General features: G+C 36.4%; 2 protein-coding genes across 5 annotated transcripts in view; one reads left to right on the top strand and one right to left on the bottom strand.

Annotated features, from left to right (window-relative positions):
• The first annotated feature begins 216 nt into the window (after window positions 1–216).
• On the top strand, window positions 217–21,284 carry abcg2c (ATP-binding cassette, sub-family G (WHITE), member 2c). Of its 3 annotated transcripts, none has more exons than XM_067386724.1 (16): window positions 217–280; window positions 2,690–2,880; window positions 5,349–5,408; window positions 7,319–7,436; window positions 8,070–8,225; window positions 8,461–8,618; window positions 13,578–13,729; window positions 13,844–13,936; window positions 15,648–15,823; window positions 16,736–16,887; window positions 17,778–17,867; window positions 17,952–18,076; window positions 18,582–18,736; window positions 19,569–19,658; window positions 19,741–19,793; window positions 19,928–21,284. In XM_067386724.1, the coding sequence occupies exons 1-16, from the start codon at window positions 278–280 to the stop codon at window positions 20,073–20,075; spliced, it is 1,920 nt and encodes a 639-aa protein (XP_067242825.1). In that variant the 5' UTR covers window positions 217–277; the 3' UTR covers window positions 20,076–21,284. The 3 variants fall into 3 exon arrangements, with proteins under 3 accessions (XP_067242825.1, XP_067242828.1, XP_067242827.1); XM_067386727.1 differs by lacking the exon at window positions 217–280 and adding an exon at window positions 1,218–1,507; XM_067386726.1 differs by lacking the exon at window positions 217–280 and adding an exon at window positions 1,218–2,141.
• The window catches only part of psap (prosaposin), a 15,685-nt gene continuing 14,819 nt past the window's right edge, over window positions 20,917–21,782 (bottom strand). For both annotated transcript variants that reach the window (XM_067386728.1, XM_067386729.1), the window contains exon 14: window positions 20,917–21,729. In XM_067386728.1, the coding sequence (XP_067242829.1) occupies window positions 21,694–21,729 (36 nt within the window). In that variant the 3' untranslated portion in view covers window positions 20,917–21,693. The remainder of the gene's footprint in view (window positions 21,730–21,782) is intronic.

Below are 21,782 nucleotides of genomic sequence, written 5' to 3'. Positions count from 1 at the left end.
ACCGATCACCTCTGTCTGACCTCCCTTCCCCCTTAATTATTTGCCTTTTGCATGAGAAAACAAACTTCACACTCTTCATATGCAGACAAACCTGTTCATGTGTCTGTATGTATATCCTGTGTGATTGTAAAGCTGTGATGTGCATTGATGTGCAAATATGGAGAGATATCAGCTGTTTGTGATGCTCTTGGAAGTGTGAGTTAAAGCCCACCCACCCATACAAACTGACCAAAAGACCACCACAGGTAAACCCACCAGAGCACATCTCCTCAAAGACATGGTATGTAAACACATATTCCTTTTTTATATTTTTAGGAGTTTAATATTAAAAACGACCACCTGAGATGGGAGAATGTATCAGCGACTGAGGTAAACAAATGGGAAATTCCGTGTGAAGTTGTGTCTGTACTTTACCCGTCACGATTTTAGCATTAAACTAGTTGAATTAAGTTACTTATAACGATAGGTTAGTGTTTACCACGAACAGTGAGGAGCATCAGCATTATTTCACGAACACAATAATGATAAAGTTAAATTACACAAGTCATATCACAGTTTTCTTCTTAAGTCGGAAACGTAGTAAAAAGTTGTATGTTAGCGATTTATTGGACACCGGAACACATACTAAAACGTGATAAATTTTGTTATTCCTGATTTGTGTGTTTAGATAACGTCGCATAGGCCTATTCTATCGAAATCCACTGATATTACAGTTTCCTCTCTAACGTTACATTTGAAAGCATAACGGCAAAATTGTCTTGCAGGAAGGTGAAAAATAAAGTTGGTTTGACGTTTGATGATATTCACAAATTTAGGGACCGTCTCTAAAGTTACATCCGAAAATGGTATGCATGATTCTAACTTCAATAACATTTGAAGGAAATAATTTACAGTCATAAAACCCACTGCCATTTTTACACATGATTTGACAGTTTATTTTAATAAATAATAAAAATATAAATGTGTGCATCATAGCTGACATGTAGATGAACACTTTACAGTTGGTTTTATGGCTGTAAATTATTCCCTTCAAATGTTATTGAAGTTAGAATCATGCATACCATTTTCAAGTGTAACTTTAGAGACGATCCCTAAATTTGCGAATATCAAACGTCAAACCAACTTTATGCCAGTGAAAGACTAGCCAACCTAAAATCACCCAGGTTAATGTGTCAGTTTCTCATAGCTGCTTTTCTGATCTGTCGTTTGAAACTTTGTAAATCAGGAAGTAAAGTTATCAACAAAGAAAGTAGTAGGTTTTTGATCCATTAAAATAAAGCAGGCAGCTCTTATTTGTTCAGGAGTCAGATTAAACCGACTGCTTTGTATGATTCACTGAAATGAATCGACTCACAAGATTCGCTCGGGAATCGGACGCTGTATGATTCTCTATAAATAACCTGCTGTAGATTTCACGTTGTTACTCGGCACCAGTGAATACTACTGTAGTAAACACGGGCTGCGTCCGAAAACTGGAAAATGCTGCCTTCTGAGGACACATTTCAAAGTAGTAAGGCATCAAGGCACGTTCGAATCCAATGTTAGCTTCACTTCCTGTCTCATGAGATACCTTCCTCAGATCGATTTTTAAAGGAAGCATAGATGTATCCTTAGCTGCCTTTGATATTCCACAATCCTGTGCTTTCCATTCTGTGACAGTTGAGCTAGAAAAATAAAGATGGCGTCCGAAAGTTGCATTTGCTGCTCAGTTTGTGTATAAATGTACGATTTTGACCAACATATTTCAATTTTGATATCATTTCTATCGAGAAAAATTACTACTGTAATAATTAAATATTTGTTTAGTTCTCACCAAAGCTCACGCTATATTGCTGTAGATCATTAAACTGCCTCAGAAGTCTGCCCGAAATCAGTTTCGTGAGGTACCTTCATGCACAAATGCTGCTGTACAAGTCATTCTCTTATAAGATAGCGAGGCAGCAAGACAGCTAACGTTACCTAGGTTTTCGGACGCAGCCACGGTATTTCGTACTAAACAACGAAGCTTGTTCTAAATAAGAGCCGCTTCTCGTTATTAACCCTACTGCAGTGCCATACCGTAACAAAAGCCAGGTTCATACTCTGGTTCATACTCCAGGAAGTGACATCATTTTTGTGGGATAACAACAGCACCAGCATCAGTAAGTCGTAGCAATGAATTTAATGAATGTTCTGTGCTATGACTTGGTTTGTCCAACTTTAAAACTTTATATCGTTTAAATAGGATGACAGAAATCTTCCAAAATGTGGTTAAAATATGAAAACCCTTGTGTAAGCTAATACCATAGACTGTAAAGGCTAATACTCACTGATCAATGGCTCTTTATTTCCATCCCGATAGGTATCCTAATCGATTTCTTGGCATTGTGTAATAGTTAAATTTATCATAATATATTAATAAAGCTAAATATTTCTAAATGTTCAATGTACTATTTTAAACACATTCCTAAACATAATCAGATTAATTTTCAAGAGGTACAATCAGAAATGACAAAATTGTATTCGTTTGACACATATGACACAACATTATCATTGACATTATTTACTGCGTTGATCACTTTCTCCTGCAGTAATGATTTTCTGCAGATAATTAGATTTTTCCTTGTATTTTTAAAGCATTTTACATGTTAGATGTGGTGCAAATTAAAAGTAGTTGTGTAGGTTATTTAAATCCTCATGTATCCTGCAGACAGAGGAAGGCATCATGCTGGATGAGGTGGTTGTGAGCGAGCAGCCGTCCACAGACACAGAGGAGTCGATGCCATGTTTCCAGACTCCAGGCCCCACTGTCACCTTCCATCAACTCCGTTACCGTGTCAAGGAACGGTTAGGAATGTTTAGTAGGCAGTGGGTTGTAAAGGACATTCTCAAAGATGTCAGGTAATGGTTAGACATGTTTGGTGACAACTACTGGTTCTTTAAGCATTAACCTGCAGGTCACGTGAAACATAAATTTAAACTTTTGACTACAGGTCACAAGTTTGGAATCATTTTAATGTGGTTGATGTCTCTTCTCAACAAGACTGCATTTATTTTATCAAACAAACAGTTGAAACAGTAATATTGTGAAATATTATTACAATTTAAAATATTCTATTTTCTATTTTAAAATATTTTGGAAAAAGTAATTTCCTGTGATGCAGAGCTGAATTTTCAGCATCATTACTTCAGTCTTCAATGTCACATGATAATTCAGAAATTATTCTGCTAAATTATCATCAGTTATTATTGGTGTTCAGTTATTAATAACGTTTCTTATTAGTATCTGATGCAAAAACTTGAGGCAATGAGATCCAGAGTATTATATCTAACAGTTGAGGATGAAGATCAGAATATAGAGAAAATTAAGATATTGCAGAATGAAATGAGAGGTAGGTGAGAAGAAGCAGAACATGCAGAAGAGATGCGAGAAGCAAAAAGAGCAAAGAAAAACTAAACTATCAAAGACCCAGTCCGTTTTATACCATAAGCATAGGAAAACTTACATCCCACTCAAACTCATGTTTTGGTCTGTTTGGATAGATAAGAGAGGTCAGCTCAAACCTTTACGTTGTTTTGGATAATTTAAAGAAATTATTAAATTTTAGGGTTTCCTGCTATCAAAACAGTCATTGGGTAATTTTATGGTCCCGTGACTGTAGACATTATCAGATAGAGTAAAAATAGCACCCAAAGAGTGGGTTTAACACCTTTGTCAGAACCAAAGAATAGTAACATCAAATATCCCCTTTCATTGGAATACAAAATATTATTGCAGGAAAAGGTGCACAAGAACATCAATTCGGAGAATATCTTCATTTGTGAAATTTGGCAGGCACCCAATATCTAACCACAAACGTGTCAACATGACCTGTCACACTGGAGCACTTGAAGAACAATTGAATATACATACTCTTAAAGATAAAAGAAGAATAACCATAAATGAGAAAATATGATGAGGATTAATACATGGAGTAGGAGTACATGAAATCAAAAGTAATATTGATAAATCATAAGGTATAAATGATTAACATGAAATATTAATAAAATGTATGAATATGAATATTGATCATTTTGGATCCACCAGTATCAGTCCTGAAAGTTTTGCTGCTTAAAGGTGCTAAAGAGGATCTTTTCGTCGACTGAGAAACCAAAGACTGTTAGTGAGTTTTTGAAATGAGCGCATGCGTAAGAACAACCCCAAAAACAGCAATTTCAAAGGAACGCCTCCCAAAACTCATGCACGAGTATTGGAAAATGAGTGTTTACACCGGCATTCGCTGTGTCGTGTTTTTTGGATTCATTATGTCGGACTCACCGCAGGTAACTCATAATCTGCAGTTGTTACTCCTGTCTCCTGACAAAAACATTGCATACGGCACCTGTGGAGTGTGGAAAGTTACTGGAGCACGCAGCAGCGCTCGTCTCTGCACGAGGTAGGGCCTTAAAAACATCAGACCAAACGTTTATGCGATGATCGCGTAAACGATTGGTCTGATGTTTTTAAGGCCCTACCTTGTGCACAGATGATGTATATTAATATTATTCCTTTCAGTGCACCTAATAAATATTCTTATATTAGTTAGTAAAGACAGTTTCAAGTAATATTGCAAAAATGTATAAAACAAAACATCCTCTGTGATATATTATTGTGGAAACCATATAACATGAATGATGAACAAAAATTTGACATAGAAATCTTTTGTAACATTATAAATCTCTTTATTGTCACTTTTTCTGCAGGAAAAAAAATATATTTTTTCTTTTTTTTTATTTAAATATTACTTACCTCAGACTTTTGAATGGTGGTGTATCAGTTTCCATATTATGCAACAAAAACTGTTTTCAACATTGATAATAATCAGAAAAGTTTCATTTCAGCAGATCAGCATATTAGAATGATTTCTGAATAATCACGTGACACTGAAGACCGGAGTAATGATGCTGAAAATTCAGCTTTGACATCAAAGGAATGAATTACATTTTAAAATATATTAAAATTAAAAATTTATTTCAGTTTGTAATAAAGACTCAATTTCTGTACTTTTGATGTACCTCAAAAGTAAAGGACATCCGTTTATGTCTGCATTAATATCAGCCACCCTGTTCTCTAGTCTAGGTAGTGAAAAACTCATATTGGCCATCCACCATTACTTTTAATGTCATTGTTAATGGGTATTTTCTTGTATAGTCAATATCAGCCCTGTATGGAGAAGAAACAGTGATGTACAGTTTAAAGCTGCTCTCAATGCAACAAACTTCTTGTCTAGTTGAAAGCAGTCTAAAAAGTTTTTTTTTTTTTTTTTTTTTCATTTGGTTTTTCAGTGGTATCATTAAAAATCAATATTCATTTGGTTTATCTGTTGCAGTGGCATCATGAACCCTGGAATGAATGCTATAATGGGCCCCACTGGAAGTGGAAAGACATCGTAAGCGCAAATTCATTTACTTCTTTTGGTTCAATTTAATAGTATTCGGATGCTAAACAAATTCTGAATCTTATTGCATTAGACACAAAATCAAAGTAAGTGAAATTCATTTTAAAGAAAAATATCACGATCACAAGTTTCATGCGAAAATGAATTGGTTCAGATTGGGAAGTTATTATTTACAATCCTGTATGCCTACAATGAAAGTCCAGTGTAGTTTGGTTCTGTATAGTATCCCTTTAAGTGTTCAATTTAATTTTTTTGTTAGTTTTTTTTTTTTTTTTTTTTAACCTCACAATTTTAAGTTGTTATCTGCATACCATACACCGCGTTCCAAATTATTATGCAAGTGACATATCAGTAATATTTCAGTACAATAAACATTCAGATTTTAGTTTTTCTAAGAAAATGTTTGTCCGTTTATTTATCCATGTCTTGTTAGATAACTGATATCAATCTCAGACAAAATAATTTGCCAGATCTATGGAAACCCTACTTAGAGGTTGTTCCACATTATTAAGCAAGTCACAGTTCTCATGCAATATGGAGAGGAAGAAAGATCTTTCTGAAGATGAAAAGCATGAAATGGTGCAATGTTGTGCATAAGGCATGAAAACAACTAATATTATGTGAAACTGATTGGAGATTATCGAATTATCGTAAGATTTGTGAGTGATTTAGAGCACAGCAGAACTCGGTCAGATAAAGGCTTATTAATGAAAGTTCCTGTCCAAAAAATTAATTGCATTAAAAGGGCAGCTATAAAGTGTTGAGCAGCAAACGGGTATTTGAAGCTGCTGGTGTCTCTGGAGTCTCAAGATGTTCTCCATGCAGGCTGGCAGTTGTGCGTAAAGATGCATTTCAGCTGCTCCAAACCAAACCTCACAAAGAGAAACATTTACAGTGGGTGTAGAGATACATGAAGACTCATTTTTAAATAGTTTTATTCACTGACTAATGCCGTACTACAATGGATGGTCTAAATGGATGGATTTCTGGATAGTTGGTGAATGGCCACCACGTTTCAACAAGATGTCAGCAGGGAGCTGGCGGGTGATGATATGGGCTGGAATATTGGGAAGTGAGATGGAAGGTCCCTTTAGGGTCTATGAGGGTATTAAAATGACTTTTGCAAGATATGTGGAGTTCATAACTGGCCATTTTCAGTTATGGTATAAAAAGTAGGATAGTGCCTTCTGAAATACAATGCACAATGCACTATCCCATGCTGCAAAAAAAAAAAACACCACAGCACTAAAACTGTTTGAAAATGTATTTCTACACAAACTGTAAATGTTTCTCTTTGTGAGGTTTGGTTAGCGAAGTGTCTAAAATGCATCTTTACGCACAACTGCCAGCCTGCATGAAGAGGTTCTTGAGACTCCAGAGACACCAGCAGCTTCATATACCTGTTTGCTGCTCAACACTGGCTTTTTTTATAGCTGCCCTTTTAATACAATACATTTTTTTGACAGGAACTTTCCTCAATAAGCCTTTATCTGACCGAGTTCTGCTGTGCTCTAAATCACTCACAAATCTTACGATAATTCGATAATCTCCAATCAGTTTCACATAATATTAGTTGTTTTCATGCCTTATGCACAACATTGCACCATTTCATGCTTTTCATCTTCAGAAATATCTTTCTTCCTCTCCATATGGCATGAGAACTGTGACTTGCTTAATAATGTGGAACAACCTCTAAGTAGGGTTTCCATAGATCTGGTAAATTATTTTGTCTGAGATTGATACCAGTTATCTAAAAAGACATGGATAAATAAACAAACAAACATTTTCTTAGAAAAACTAAAATCTGAATGTTTATTGTACAGAAATCTTACTGATATGTCACTTGCATAATAATTTGAAACGCAGTGTATGTGGCATTAATTAAGTTTGTCTGTCTTCAGGCTTCTGGATGTCATTGCAGGACGAAAAGACCCTAAGGGTTTAAAATCAGGTCAAGTTCTAGTTGACAACACCATCGTGACCTCTGACCTCAGGCTCTGCTCAGCATATGTAGTTCAGGTAGGGAGACAAAACTCTCTGTGGCTTCTAAATAATTTAAATAAATTAATTCTCCAAAATACACAAAGAATTGATATATACATTACTGTTCAAAAGTTTAGGGTCAGTAATTTTTTTTATTTTTTTTATGTTGTTGAAAGAAGTCTCTTCTGCTCACCATGGCTACATTTATTTGATCCAAAATACAGTAAAAACAGTAGTTTTGTGAAATAGTACTACAATTTAAAATAACTTCTATCCTGTGATGCAAAGCTGAGTTTCAGCATCATTACTTGATTCTGATGTTGTTGATTATGCTGATATGAATATAAAAATATTTATTATTCTCAATGTTGAAAACTGCTTAATATTTTGACAGGAATCTTTGATGAATAGAAAGTTCAAAACAACAGCATTTATTTGAAATAGAAATCTTTTGTAACATTATAAATGTCTTTACTGTCAGTTTTTATCAGTTTAATGTGTCCAAGTATTAATTTCTTTAAAAAATAAAAAATCTTACTGAACACAAACTTTTGAACGGAGGTGTGTATAATGTTGTATTTTACACAGCATGTCTTGTATATTAATTGCTAGATAATTGGAAGCAAATGTGATGAAATCATACATCATTTCCTTTTGTTTATCTTTCAGAATGACATTCTGATGGGTACTCTGACAATAAGGGAGAACTTGGCATTCTCTGCCAATCTTCGTTTGTCACGAAAGGAGTATTCCTCATCTGACAAAAAGATGAGGGTGGATTCCGTCATCCAGGAGCTCGGCCTCAAAGATTGCGCAGACACTAAGGTAATAGACTTCAGCCTCGTGAAGAGGAATGTTGAAAATGATTTGCTGTGTTGGTATGAACAAAGAGTGTGTGAAAGAACTGGGTCAAGGTCATATGTGCTTTAGTCACACAAAAACTATTTCTAAAACAACAACAATTGGGTTTGGTGCTATGTCAGTATATCCTGTATGATGGTAGTTACAGTATGTGTCCTTCCATACTGACAGGACTTTATACGGGCTTGTTTTCTCTCAGATAGGGACGATGTTTTTGCGTGGTGTTTCTGGTGGAGAGAAGAAGAGGTGCAGCATCGGTATGGAGCTCATCACCTCCCCCCCTCTCCTATTCCTGGACGAGCCCACCACAGGCCTGGACGCCAACACTGCCAACTCCATCATGGAACTGCTGCAGAAGTACCACACGCTCTTATCAAATATACCTACTTCCTGCTGTAAACAGAGTGTTTTTAGATTCACTGCAAGTGAGACATTAAAAAAAAACACACTTTCTCCTAACCCAGCTTAAAAGAATAGTTCACCCAAAAATTTCCTGATTATTTACTCGCCGGAAGGTCTTCCAAAATGTATATAAGTTTCTTTTCTCAGCTGAAGAGAAATTAAAGGGATAGTTCACCCAAAAATGAAAATTTGATGTTTATCTGCTTACCCCCAGTACATCCAAGATGTAGAGGACTTTTTTTCTTCAGTCGAACGCAAATTATGATTTTTAACTGCAACCGCTGCCGTCTGTCAGTCGAATAATAGCAGTGATTGGGAACTTGAACAATAAGAGTCGAAAAAACTTCCATAGACAAATCCAAATTAAACCCTGCGGCTCGTGACGACACATTGATGTCCTAAGACACGAAACGATCGGTTTGTGCAGGAAACCGAACAGTATTTATATCATTTTTTACCTCTAATACACCACTATGTCCAACTTCGTTCAGCTTCCGGCTAGTGAGGTCTGATCGCGCTCTGACAACGGAAGTGTCGAATACTTCGCGCTCATTGAAGTATATGGGCGAGACATCACTTCCGTCTTCAGAACGCGTTTTTTGACCTCACTAACAGGAAGCTGAACGAAGTTGGACATAGTGGTGTATTAGAGGTAAAAATTATATAAATAATGTTCGGTTTCTCGCACAAACCGATCGTTTCGTGTCTTAGGACATCAATGTGTCGTCACGAGCCACAGGGTTTAATTTGGATTTGTCTATGGAAGTTTTTTCGACTCTTATTGTTCAAGTTCCCAATCACTGCTATTATTTGAATGACAGACGGCAGCGGTTGCAGTTAAAAATCATAATTTGCATTCGACTGAAGAAAAAAAGTCACCTACATCTTGGATGCACTGGGGGTAAGCAGATAAACATCAAATTTTCATTTTTGGGTGAACTATCCCTTTAAAGTTTTGGAGGAAAACATTACAATATTTTTCTCCATGTAATGCAAGTGAATAGTGCCCAATGTAAACCATTTTGAGTCAAATATCCATATTTAGGCAGCTTCAGAGGGCTCCTAAATATCCTAAATAAATATTTTTTTTCCTTTTTTCAGAAAAAAACAAAAACAAAAACATATACATTTTGCCTACAAATGCTCTGTGAGGTGCGTTCACAAGACGGTTGAGTTCACAACCTTTCGCTGGTTGGGATGGGAAGGTCATGTGGCAAGAATTCACCTTGTAATGGAGGAGAGCGGCACGAATTGTTCACAAGTGTGGAAAAAGAGCGCTGTCCAAAACAATTGGTCATTGCTGTATATAAGTATTTTTTTCAGTTTATTGTTAAAAATGGTCTGTTCATGTGTATCCTGGATGACTCAATCACACAAAACCCAAAAGTTTACTTTCGCAGTTATGGGAAAAAACATAACTTTTCACAGATTGCCTGTAGATGATATTGAGCGATTGAAGCTTTGGTCACTCATGCTGCACTTGGCTATCAACACACCTGAACATTCTCATAAATAACAGAATGTGTAGTGATCATTTTTCCTGTGTTGTGCTGAATTTTGACCCCCACCAAATTATTACCCCCATAGTATTGGTAGGTTTAGGATTAGGTGTGGGGGAGGGGTTAGGATTAGAGGTGGGGTTAAGATTAAGCAATCAGGTAGTGACTTCAACAAGGGGAGTAATAATTTGGCAGGCAGTCAAAATTCGGCACAACGCCTCTAATGATTTCCAACAATCCAACAAAGGAAAGTGTCTAAAATCGTCGGTTGTGTCCATGCTATTTATCCAGCAAACAATGGTGTTTAATGTTTTGGCAAAAATGCAAATTATTTACTTCTGCAGTTGTTTTCTTGTTGATTCTCTTGTTGATTTATTACTGTGTATTATATTGTGTGATTTATTGTTTTCCTATTATTTACAACGTATCAAATGTGGATTTTGTACATTGTACATTTTCTACATTGTGCACCATTCACTTGCATTACATGGAGAAAAATCCTGGAATGTTTTCCTCCAAAACCTTAATTTCTCTTTGGCTGAGGGAAGAAAATTATATACACTATATTGCCAAAAGCTTTGGGACGCCTGCGTTTACATGCACATGAACTTTAATGACATCCCATTCTAAATCCATGGGGTTTAATATGGAGTTGGCCCAACCTTTGCAGCTATAACAGCTTCAACTCTTCTGGGAAGGCTTTCCACAAGGATTAGGAGTGTGTTTATGGGAATTTTTGACCATTCTTCTAAAAACGCATTTGTGAGTTCAGGCAGTAATGTTGGCGAGAAGGCCTGGCTCACAGTCTCCGCTCTAATTCATCCCAAACGTGTTCTATCGGGTTGAGGTCAGGACTCTGTGCAGGCCAGTCAAGTTCCTCCACACCAAACTCGCTCATCCATGTCTTTATGGTCCTTGCTTTGTGCACTGGTGCGCAGTCATGTTGGAACAGGAAGGGGCCATCCCCAAACTGTTCCCACAAAGTTGGGAGCATGAAATTGTCCAAAATGTCTCGGAATGCTGAAGCATTAAGAATTCCTTTCACTGGAACTAAGGGTTCAAGCCCAACGCCTGAAAAACAACCCCACACCATAATCCCCCCTCCACCAAACTTTACACTTGGCACAATGCAGTCAGGCAGGTACCGTTCTCCCGGCAACCGCCAAACCCAGACTCGTCCATCGGATTACCAGACAGAGAAGCGTGATTCATCACTCCAGACCTCCTGACCCCGCTCTGTGATTTTATGTGCCCTACCACTTCATGGCTGAGTTGCTGTTGTTCCTGATTGCTTCCACTTTATGATACCACTAACAGTTGATCATGGAATATTTAGTAATGGGGAAATTTCACAAATGGACTTATCGCACAGGTGTCAACCTATCACGGTACTACACTTGAATTCACTGAGCTCCTGAGAGTGACCCATTCTTTCACAAATGTTTGTAGAAGCAGTCTGAATGCCAAGGTGCTTGATTTTATACACCTGTGGCCATGGAAGTGATTGGAACACCTGAATTCAATGATTTGGAGGGGTGTCCCAATACTTTTGGCAATATAGCGTACACCATGGATGTCCTTGGGGTCAGTAAATAATCAGGAAATTTTCATTTTTATATTCATTCCTTTCATCCTGTAAAGCCAGACATATGAAATAATAGTCACATTTTTTTTTTTTAATGGAACAGTTTATTGAACCTTGATCTATCTGCTTAAGTCATGACATAAGGAACGTTGTTTCAGGGTCCAAGCCCCGGCTCGTTTCACTTGAGAATGCCATCTTGACGGCCGTTTATAAGTGCTATTTATTCATATGAAACATTTAACATTTTAAAGTTAAATATTAAAAATACTTACAAGTCTACACAACAGTCTCCGTGCTCACAGCGTCACAGACATTAATATATTAACGATTTATAAATGATGAATCACTGTCCGGCCTTCTGGGATTATGGTATGGAGATAAAGGTTATGATTATAATCTTTTGGTAGTATTACACCACATCATGTGCGTACATTATCGCCGTTTGTTGTTTTCTTGTGGTATGAAATAGAGCGTTTGGACCCAGAAGCGCTGCCGCATGACGCCAGACTTAAAAACAGAATAGAACAAAACCAAAAAATAAATAAATAAAAGTTTTTTGTTGAGTATCATATTTGATACATCAGGCTTTTGTGGCTCATATAGTATGTTTATTGAGAATATGGAGCTCATACTCAAGGAGGAATAAACACATTTTTTATTCAGAGGCCCAAACAAAAATATGAAATTTGGTGCATTTGCTGATATTTATATGGTCAAAACGTAAGATGAAATTCTGATAGCATGTAATGTAAATCCATAAGATCGTCATAACAGTACAGCAGATTACTTAAACTGCATATAAATATAAGTTGTCACTCTATATCTCCCAATAATATGTTTAAATAAGATGACATTTAAATGCTTAGTTTTATGATCAAAGCTCTGTAGTTTTTATTGTGGGGCAAAACATATAATGCAGTGCAATACAATGTTTGAGAGATTAACAAATAATTGATCCTCAAAAGCCTGATGGATCATATTTGATAGTCACATTTTAACATGATTTTTCTAAAATTTATGTATGGATAATCAAGTAAACCTAAGTTGCTTCATTCCAATAAATGTTCATCTCAAAATATTACTGAATATAAAATGTATTATCATGTTCAGTTTTTAAAAATCAGTAAAGATTTCACGGCAAAAATACACGTGTACCACAACCTGAAGGTGAATGTTTAAAGAATTATATGAAACGGCCTTTCACTAAAAAAATATAAACTATCAATTAGTCAACAGAAGTCATGAAGTAGATTGTGTCCAAAGGTTTTTCAGCAAAGTTTTGATCATGTTGATAATTTAGAGGCATTAGAAATGTGTGCATCAAATATGATACAGTAGGCTTTAGGGTTAATATGCTGAGACAACAATAAGTCACTTGTAGGATTCTTGAACCTTTTCATAAAAGTGTGTTTTGGTCTTTCAAAACATTGTTTCAAGTGTTTTTAAAAAAAGTACAAGCTTCATATTTTTGCTTTGAAACCCTCTGGTGCATTCCTCCCATAGACATCCATTCAAAATGCATCCTGTACATGTATTGCTGTGCTTCCAATTTAGGGACAGGTCAAAATAATGATGTGTGGTAAATGACAGCCTGTCACAGATGAGTTTAAGTTGTATTGAAACTCTCGTAAAAATGCACAACATGTATTCACCATGATTTCACCTTCAAGTTTTTCGTGCAGTAGCTGTCAGAAGAAACCACATTCCACTTTAAATGCAAAGCAAGGTGTTTTTTGTCAGATTTGGGCAAGTTAGAGATTGATTGATGTTTTGATATTTACTTAGAACCCATGTGAACTAGTTTTTACACTTTTTTGTTTTGTTATTCAGGCTCTCAAAAAAGGGTAAGACTGTCATCTTCTCCATTCACCAGCCACGCTACTCCATCTTCAGGCAGTTTGACCACCTCACCCTCATGAATAAAGGAGAAATCATCTACGCCGGGGCCGCCGACAAAGCCATTACCTATTTTGAGGACTTGGGTACTGAGAGACATACAGTACTGATGATAATCCAAACATTCAAATGCAAATGAGCAGTAATTCGCTAATCACTGTATGTGTACTATGATTCTCAAATTTGTCACTGTGTCATAGGATACAAGTGTGAGCCATTCAACAACCCGGCAGACTTCTTCCTGGATGTCACAAATGGAACTGTCCTTCCTCAAATTCACAACAATAAATCAGGTGCTTTTTATTTTTATTTATTCAGCAAGGACACATTAATTGATCCAAACTGACCGTAAAGATGCTTATGTTACCAAATAAATGTTATTTTAAACTTTCTATTCATCTTTTTATGCGGATAACAGTATGAAATGTTTCTTGAGCAGCAAATCAGAATTATAATGATTTCTGAAGGATCATGTGACACTGAAGACTGGAGTAATGATGCTGAAAATTCACAGGAATAAATTTATACACATTATAAAATATATATATATAAAACTGAAAATGTATACGTGTATAATATTCTACTGTTCAATAGTTTGGAATCGGTAAGATTTTTTATGTTTTTAAAAGAATTTTCGTCTGCTCACCAAGGCTGCATTTATTTAATTAAAAATACAGTAAAAACAGTAATATTGTGAAATATTATTACAATTTAAAATGACTGTTTTCTATTTGAATATATTTTACAAAGTAATTTATTCCTGTGATGCAAAGCTGAATTTTCAGCATCGTTACTCCAGTCTTCAGTGTCACATGAATAGAAAGTTCAAAAGAACAGCATTTATCTGAAATACAAAAGCTTTTGTAACATTATACACTACCCTTCAAAAGTTTGGGGTCAGTAAGAATTTTTATTTTTATTTTTTTGAAAAGAAATTAAAGAAATTAATACTTTTATTCATCAAGGATGCATTAAATCAATCAAAAGTGACAGTAAAGACATTTATAATGTTACAAAGGATTAGATTTCAAATTCTTTTGAACTTTCTATTCTTCAAAGAATCCTGAAAAAAAAAAAAATATTGTACACATATACACACACACACACACATAAAAAAAAAAAAAAAAAAATTGATCATACTCATAAATAAAAATAAAAATATAATATCATTTAATTATAATTTTTGCTGCAAGATCCTTACAAATTAAGGATACAAATTTGAAAAAAAGACAAATTGCCCAGAAATAAATCACTGTCTCAATCAGTGATTTATACTCTATATATTTTAGCTTGGCTGTAAGTCTATATTGACCAATCAGAATACAGAACTGGAACTGTCTGTTTAAAGATACATTTGAATGAACATATGGTAGTCCCCAGAAGTTATATCCGGCCTAGGAGAATTGACATCTTCACCCTTCATTTAAATATTATTAAAAAGTTGTTAAAGATTTTTTAAGGTTTTTCCCTCGATGTGTTTGGAGTCAATTGTTTTATATGCGATAACGCAATGAAACATGCCAAATTGTGCGGACATAATTTTTGGCCAGGCTGACATACAAAGAAATTATGAACATATTCAAAAACAAGAGCGAACCAATGCAAAAACTATGTTGTAGTCAGTGTATGCTTTTTATTTTTCTATGCATTCTTTTTTTAAACATAGTAAAATAAAACCTGTAGCTGTAGTTTTTGCCTTTTTGCCAAACAATTTTGTCAGATAAAAACCTTAACCAAGTTTAGTCTTTTTTTGTTCTTCCCTATTATTTAAAATATTAAAAAAAAAAAAAAATATATATATTATTTTGATGGTTGAATTGAACTTGTATGATCATTAAAAACAAATATAACCTCCAGACATTACTTTTGGCCACTACTGTATATCATTCTTGGTACTTCACATGGGCATTTCTTGCTCTAAAATAAACTCTAAAATATATATATTTTTTAATTTATCGACTACTATGTGATCAGCTAACCATCCGTGTTTGGGGTGTTTTTTAGAAAAGTGTAGCAGCAGTGAGGAGATTGTGGAAAATGAGAACCCTCTGGCAGTAATTTACAAACAGTCCCCTCATTTCATCAAAGTGAAAGACCGACTCAACCAGATTTCAGATGGGCTTGACCCTGAGGTCACTAAAGGTGACAGGGTCAGTTATGCCACACCTTTCTATTACCAGGTACGTAGAAGCGACTGGTTAGCTTTACCTATGTTGACACATCAGGTAGATAACCAAGAGTAACATCAATAGATGGCCTTCCATAATTTATGAACTTTACACAGCTATTGAACTAAACTGAATCAACACTGCACTTATTTCAGCTGAATAATGAATATACTATTGTCTTTTTACAGCAGAATTGAAGTCTGTTTGCATCAATAGGCCCTGTTTAAACCTGGTATTAAGATGCGTTTTGTTCGATCGGATCAAAAGTGGCCTAAAACATTTTGAGCTTGTTCACTTTCGACTACTTCCAGAGGTAGTCGAAAAAGCATTCAACCAGATTGCTTTCGTAGTGTAGATGCTCATGTGGTCGAATGTGTTCAAACAGCCACAAAAGACTGCCTTCTCTCTGCCTACTGATCTAATGCATGAACATTATGGGAAGTGCGCTAGCCAGATGGGATTAATACTTTGTCAGCTGAAGACCCAAGTTTGGTTTGAAGATGAAAAACGTACCAAACACAACGTTTTCCTGATTTCTAACACGCACTCACAGCGTTCAGCTGGTCTTGCGGTGTTCAGAGCAAAAACGAAAGCTGATGCTCTCTGTATGTTTTTCTTCATCTCTGTGCACATTCATATGTAAATTGCAGAGCTTATTTCATCTATTAGATCAAAAGATTTGAAAAAACCCATACATTTACCCACCCATAGACTCTCTCTTCTCGAAGAAATCAGGACAGAAGTGGTTGAAAGTGGACAAAAGAGATGGATTAAAATACCAGGTGGAAACAGGGCCATTGAATTATTATTTTCCTGTTATCCCTGTAACGCTGCTTTGTATTGTATAAAGCGCTATATAATATTAATAAAGGTGACTTGACCTGACTTCTGTACATTTGTGATGAGCATATGTCTATGTTGCAGCTCCTTTTGGTGAGTGGCCGCACTGTAAGAAACATCTTGAGGAATCCTCAGACCTCCTATGCCCAACTGTTCCTCAACATTTTCTTTGGTATTTTAGTGGGACTGATCTACTACCAGATCCCACACACTTTACCAGAGGCTCTTCAGAACAGGTGAGTACCTGCTACCAGATCCATGGCTCAAAATGTGTTCATTGGGTCCTAACTTAACTGTTGAATTTGCATTCATGGTATGTGAATTATGAATATATATATTGCACCACCAGTGCAGAGCTGCTCAATATTAGCAGCAGGTGGATTTGAGTGCATCTGCATGCACAGTGAGGTGAAGAATTTGGACAATGGCCTGGTGTCAAGAACAGCAGCAAAAAAGCCACTTTTCTCCAAGAAAAACATCAAGGATAGACTAAAAGAATGGTGCAGAGTTATTTTCTCTGATGAGTTCCCCTTCTGACTGTTTAGGACATCTAGAAAATCAATTGTCCAGAGTAGAAAAAGTGAACGCTACCATGAGTCCTGTGTCAGGTCGACAGTAAAGCGTTCTGAGAGCATCCATGTGTGGGGTTGCTTTTAATCCAAGGGAGTGGCCTCTTTCACAATTGTGACCAAAAACTCTGCCATGAATAAAGAATGGTATCAAAACTTCCTGCAGGAGCAAGTTCTCCCAATGATCCAGGAGCAGTCTGGTGATGATCCATGCATTTTCCAGCATGATGGAGCACCATGTCACAAGGCAAAGAGTGATAATGAAGTGACTCAGAGATCATTGCATTAAAATTTTGGATCATGACCAGGCAACTCCCCGGATCTTAATCCCATAGAGAACCTGTGGTCAATCCCCAAATATCGAGTAAACAGTCAACAGCCCATGTATTGTGATCATCTAATAAGACAAAAATGGATCACCATCAGTCAGGATTTGGCTCAGAAACTGATATTCAGCATGCCAGAGCGAATTGCAGAGGTTATGAAGAAGAAGGGTCAACACTGTAAATATTGACTCTTTGCATATATTGAATGTTTTTCATTTTTTCTCTCTTCAGAACAGGAGCTTTCTTTTTTCTGGTCATCAATATGGTGTTTGGCAATCTGTCAGCGGTGGAGCTCTTCATCAGCGAGAGAGTGCTCTTCATGTGAGTCAACCTCTAAACACGAGCTTTCCAACCTGTTATTCCTAATAGATGAAGACCATCATCACATGTTCCTCTCATCTTCAGCCACGAGAACTCCAGTGGTTTCTACCGCACCTCTGTCTACTTCCTGTCTAAAGTGTTTGCTGACCTCATTCCAAACCGTATCCTCCCCGTCTTCATCTTTTCTGCCATCCCGTACTTCATGATGGGTAAAGTAGTGGCACTACCTTCTCTGGGCAAATGTTGCATCTATCCATCTCCAAGACGACAATCCCTTAGTGAATTGTAACAAAAATCCAAAATGATGAATGAAGCAAGAGAAATGTCACAATTTTATAAATTGATTGTATTGATAAATGTAATGCTTTTATTAGAGTATGGTGTTATTAGCTTAACAAAATGCTATTGAAATCAATTGTGATGAAGAACGCTATCTGTATAACACAAAGAGTTGATGCACATGTAGAGTTTTTCAGATCAGACTCTTGCCGCCATAAAAGACAGCTCCCTATGTAGACGGCAAGAAAGGGGGTTTGTCCTCTTGTTTTTCTCTATTTTGACAAAAGGAAGTGGCCAAAATAAAATAAAGTTAAAATTTCTCATTGTTATTGTGTCACAAATGATTAGCAATAGCATCTCCTAAAATGAAATGTATTAACATGAATCACATTAATAACTTTTAAACTGGCTTTTTTTTTTTCTGAACGAGCTCAGGTCTGAAGTCTGATGTGGAGGCGTTCTTCCTGTACTGTTTGACCATGAGTATGGTCAGTCTGTCAGCGGTGAGCTTGGCATTCTTGGTCAGTGCCAGCGTGGGCTCCTTCGCCATGGCTAACATCCTCATCGCACTGCCTTTCGTCTTTATGATGGTGAGTTGGACAACTCCGGTCCTGGAGGGCCAGTGTCCTGCAGAGTTTATCTCCATCCCTGATAAAAACTCACTTGCCTATAACTTTCTACTAATCCTAAAGAGCTTGATTAGCTGGTTCAGGTGTGTTTGATTAGGGTTGGAGCTAAACTCTGCTGGACACTGGCCCTCCAGGACCGGAGTTGTCCATCCCTGGTTTAGTGGAACAGATGAAATTTGCTTTGGGGTTGATTCACACAGTGTGTATTTTTTCCATTATACTGTGCTACTTTTCTATTGTTTTTCCATAGTGATGCACTAGACGGACATGATTGACCGCTGCACTCTCTTCTTGCGTGACTTTCACACTTCTTGCGTCTTGCGCACTCAAGTTAAAAGTTCAACTTTACAAAAAAACAAAAACACACATCACTAGACCTTGCTTTTTTTGTTCCTATAACCTGCGTCTTGCGTTTTTAAATGCAAAAATATGTTCTGACTAAATGGCCCTTTAGAGAGTGTTTTCAGAACATTTTCTTTTTTGGGTTTGCTTTTTAACAGTGTGTGTGTGTTTATGTATATAATATATACATATATATATAATATACACACACAAACACATGGATTATATATGAATTACTTTGTTGCACTATTGTGCCTAAATGAAACTATTGCCAGTTTCCAAAATAAAGTCTTCAAACAATCCAGGTGTGAAAATGCTCTTAGATTCCAGTTCTAGGAAGTAATTGGGAATTTTAGAGATGGTCATATCTAGATGCTAAACATCATGGAATTCATGCACAGTATTTTTAGGGGACACAGCACTGATTTTCCTGTCCTGTGTGCTTTCTCAGGTGTTTGGGGGTTTCCTGGTGAACCTGAATTCAATGCTGAGCTGGATGTCCTGGCTGAAGTGGGCCAGTATTTTCCGATATGGCTACAATGTAAGACCATAAAACATATCACAACACATTTGAGGCTGTATATGCAGTTTAGCAGTAATCCAATCATATGGTCTCTCTTCAGGCACTTGCCATCAATGAACTAAAAGATCAAGTCTTCACCAGTAACTACACCAGGTAGGACGCACTCAACAGCATCACCAACTGGAAAAAACAGAACTATAAAAACTGTTGAGCTGAATTAGCCACAAGAGGTCAGTAAGAAGTTTTAGTTTCACTTGCATAACTAAGAAACTCTCTCTGACTGGCAGGATGACAGGCAACATGTACCTGGATCATCAAGAGATTGACCACAGCACTTGGGGTTTTTGGCAGAACCAGGTAGCTCTGACAGGCATTATGTGCGTGTGTCTGATTCTTGCGTATGTGCAGCTGCGGCGGATCAATCGCTGGAAGTGATGGAATGACACTGGTTGTGTAATCAGCGTCACTCATTTTAAAATTCTGAACCCTGAAATCAGGAAATACTTTTCAGCCTTTCAACCATAAACCTCACTACCTCAGTTATCTCGTCTTCTACCTCTGACATGAAGTATAAAATTGTATGATTTTGTAAAAATGAAACATTTAAAAATACAATTTTATAGTTGTATTTGTTGTGAACTGAATTCAGATCCTGGGAACCTGAAAAATTATACTTTGATTTTATGGCTAACATGTGCTTTTATTTTGGCTCGTTTTAAATCTAAGCAAAATTTTATCGTTTATCTTGAGACGTGCAGCATCTATTGCAAAGGATGTTAAATTAGCAAATCTCACTAGTAGTAAAAACCTTGGATACACTTCCCCCCCCACAACATGAGTTGAATACAATCCATCATTTGAGGGGTGGATGTTGCAGTTAAAAATGGAGGCAGATCTGAATGTGAACTTGCTTTTGTGGTGTGGTCACTGACAAAAAAAAAAAAAAAAAAAAAAGGGTCCATTATTAATTCATGAAGCACTGCTCTGTCACTTAAGATGAGTAGCTTTCTGTTGGTCAATGTAGCGAATTTGCATGATCCACTTGAATACTAACAAAATCTGCAAACTTTTTCAAGTGAAACTTTTGCTGGGAAAATTCAATAGAGCGATGGTAAATATGACCACACCTTAAAGGGGTGGGGTTTAAGCCTGATTGGAAAAGTGATGTTTACATTGGAATAACAAGTTATTTAATGCATTAAAGTTTATACATATGAAAATTCTTTAGAGGAGCTGAATGGCATTCAACTTTCAAACAAAGAAACCACAGAATGGGTTTGGAATTTAAATTTTAATTTTTAAAAAAAACAAAGGCTCAGTCATAACAGTGTGAAGCACGAGGATAAAATGACATTTATCAACATTTAGGGAGCAGTGACTGATCATTCAGTGAGGGGCAACAATTAGTGGATCAAATGAAGAATGTCAACATAACTTTCCCCATTAGCTCATTAATAACAGACACAGTGACAAAGTTAGAGAATCAACATCCATTAGGACCAAAATGTCACCCATTAAAAAATAGAAGTTTAAATCACTGGCCTTGCAGATGTATTTGCAGTTAAAGGAGGCAGGGATATTAGAGCATCCTAAATCATTTCATCTTCATTCTCAGGGGTGCCAGACTCCCACTTCCATTAAAAAGGCACAATCCATTTCCATATATACTTCTTGAAATGCTTAGATGCATGTGCATATTTAAAGCATTGTACAACTAAAAGAAATTACTTTAAAAATAAAAATCCCCACAATAGCGCACAAAAAAAAAAAAAAAAAAAAAAAAAAAAAATCCAGTTTCAGTTCAAGTATTTCTCAAATAGCTACACCTGTCAGTCTCATCTCCCTCCAAACCCCTGCCCCCTCAAAAGTGTGCATGTCCTTTCAGTAAAAGCTTTCTTTCCCCTGAAACAAGGCTGTTAAATTAGCTGTGACAGATCAATTACAAATGCCACTTTAAAAGAAAACCCAAGTATTGATTTCAGAAAAGAAAAGCAGCGCTACAGCAATTCTCCTTTAGTTTCCTAAGATTGTTCTGGAACACTCTTCTCATCCTTTAGCTCCATACGTGACGCCTGCAGTGGTCCAATGCCTACGACACAAAAACCAAAGCTTCATTTACATCAGTCTATTGTTGTGCAAGAC

The sequence above is a fragment of the Chanodichthys erythropterus genome, chromosome 5 (assembly GCF_024489055.1).
Source record: "Chanodichthys erythropterus isolate Z2021 chromosome 5, ASM2448905v1, whole genome shotgun sequence".
Lineage (NCBI taxonomy): Eukaryota > Metazoa > Chordata > Actinopteri > Cypriniformes > Xenocyprididae > Chanodichthys > Chanodichthys erythropterus.
The sequence above is the reverse complement of the archived record's forward strand: the minus strand, read 5'-3'. Positions and strand labels throughout refer to the sequence as shown.

What these genes read in the sequence shown, in the direction of transcription:
- abcg2c (XM_067386724.1), top strand. An exon ending in AAGATTGCGCAGACACTAAG is followed by an intron (nt 8,226 to 8,460) that starts GTAATAGACTTC and finishes GTTTTCTCTCAG; the next exon opens with ATAGGGACGATGTTTTTGCG. An exon ending in CCAGAGGCTCTTCAGAACAG is followed by an intron (nt 16,888 to 17,777) that starts GTGAGTACCTGC and finishes TTCTCTCTTCAG; the next exon opens with AACAGGAGCTTTCTTTTTTC.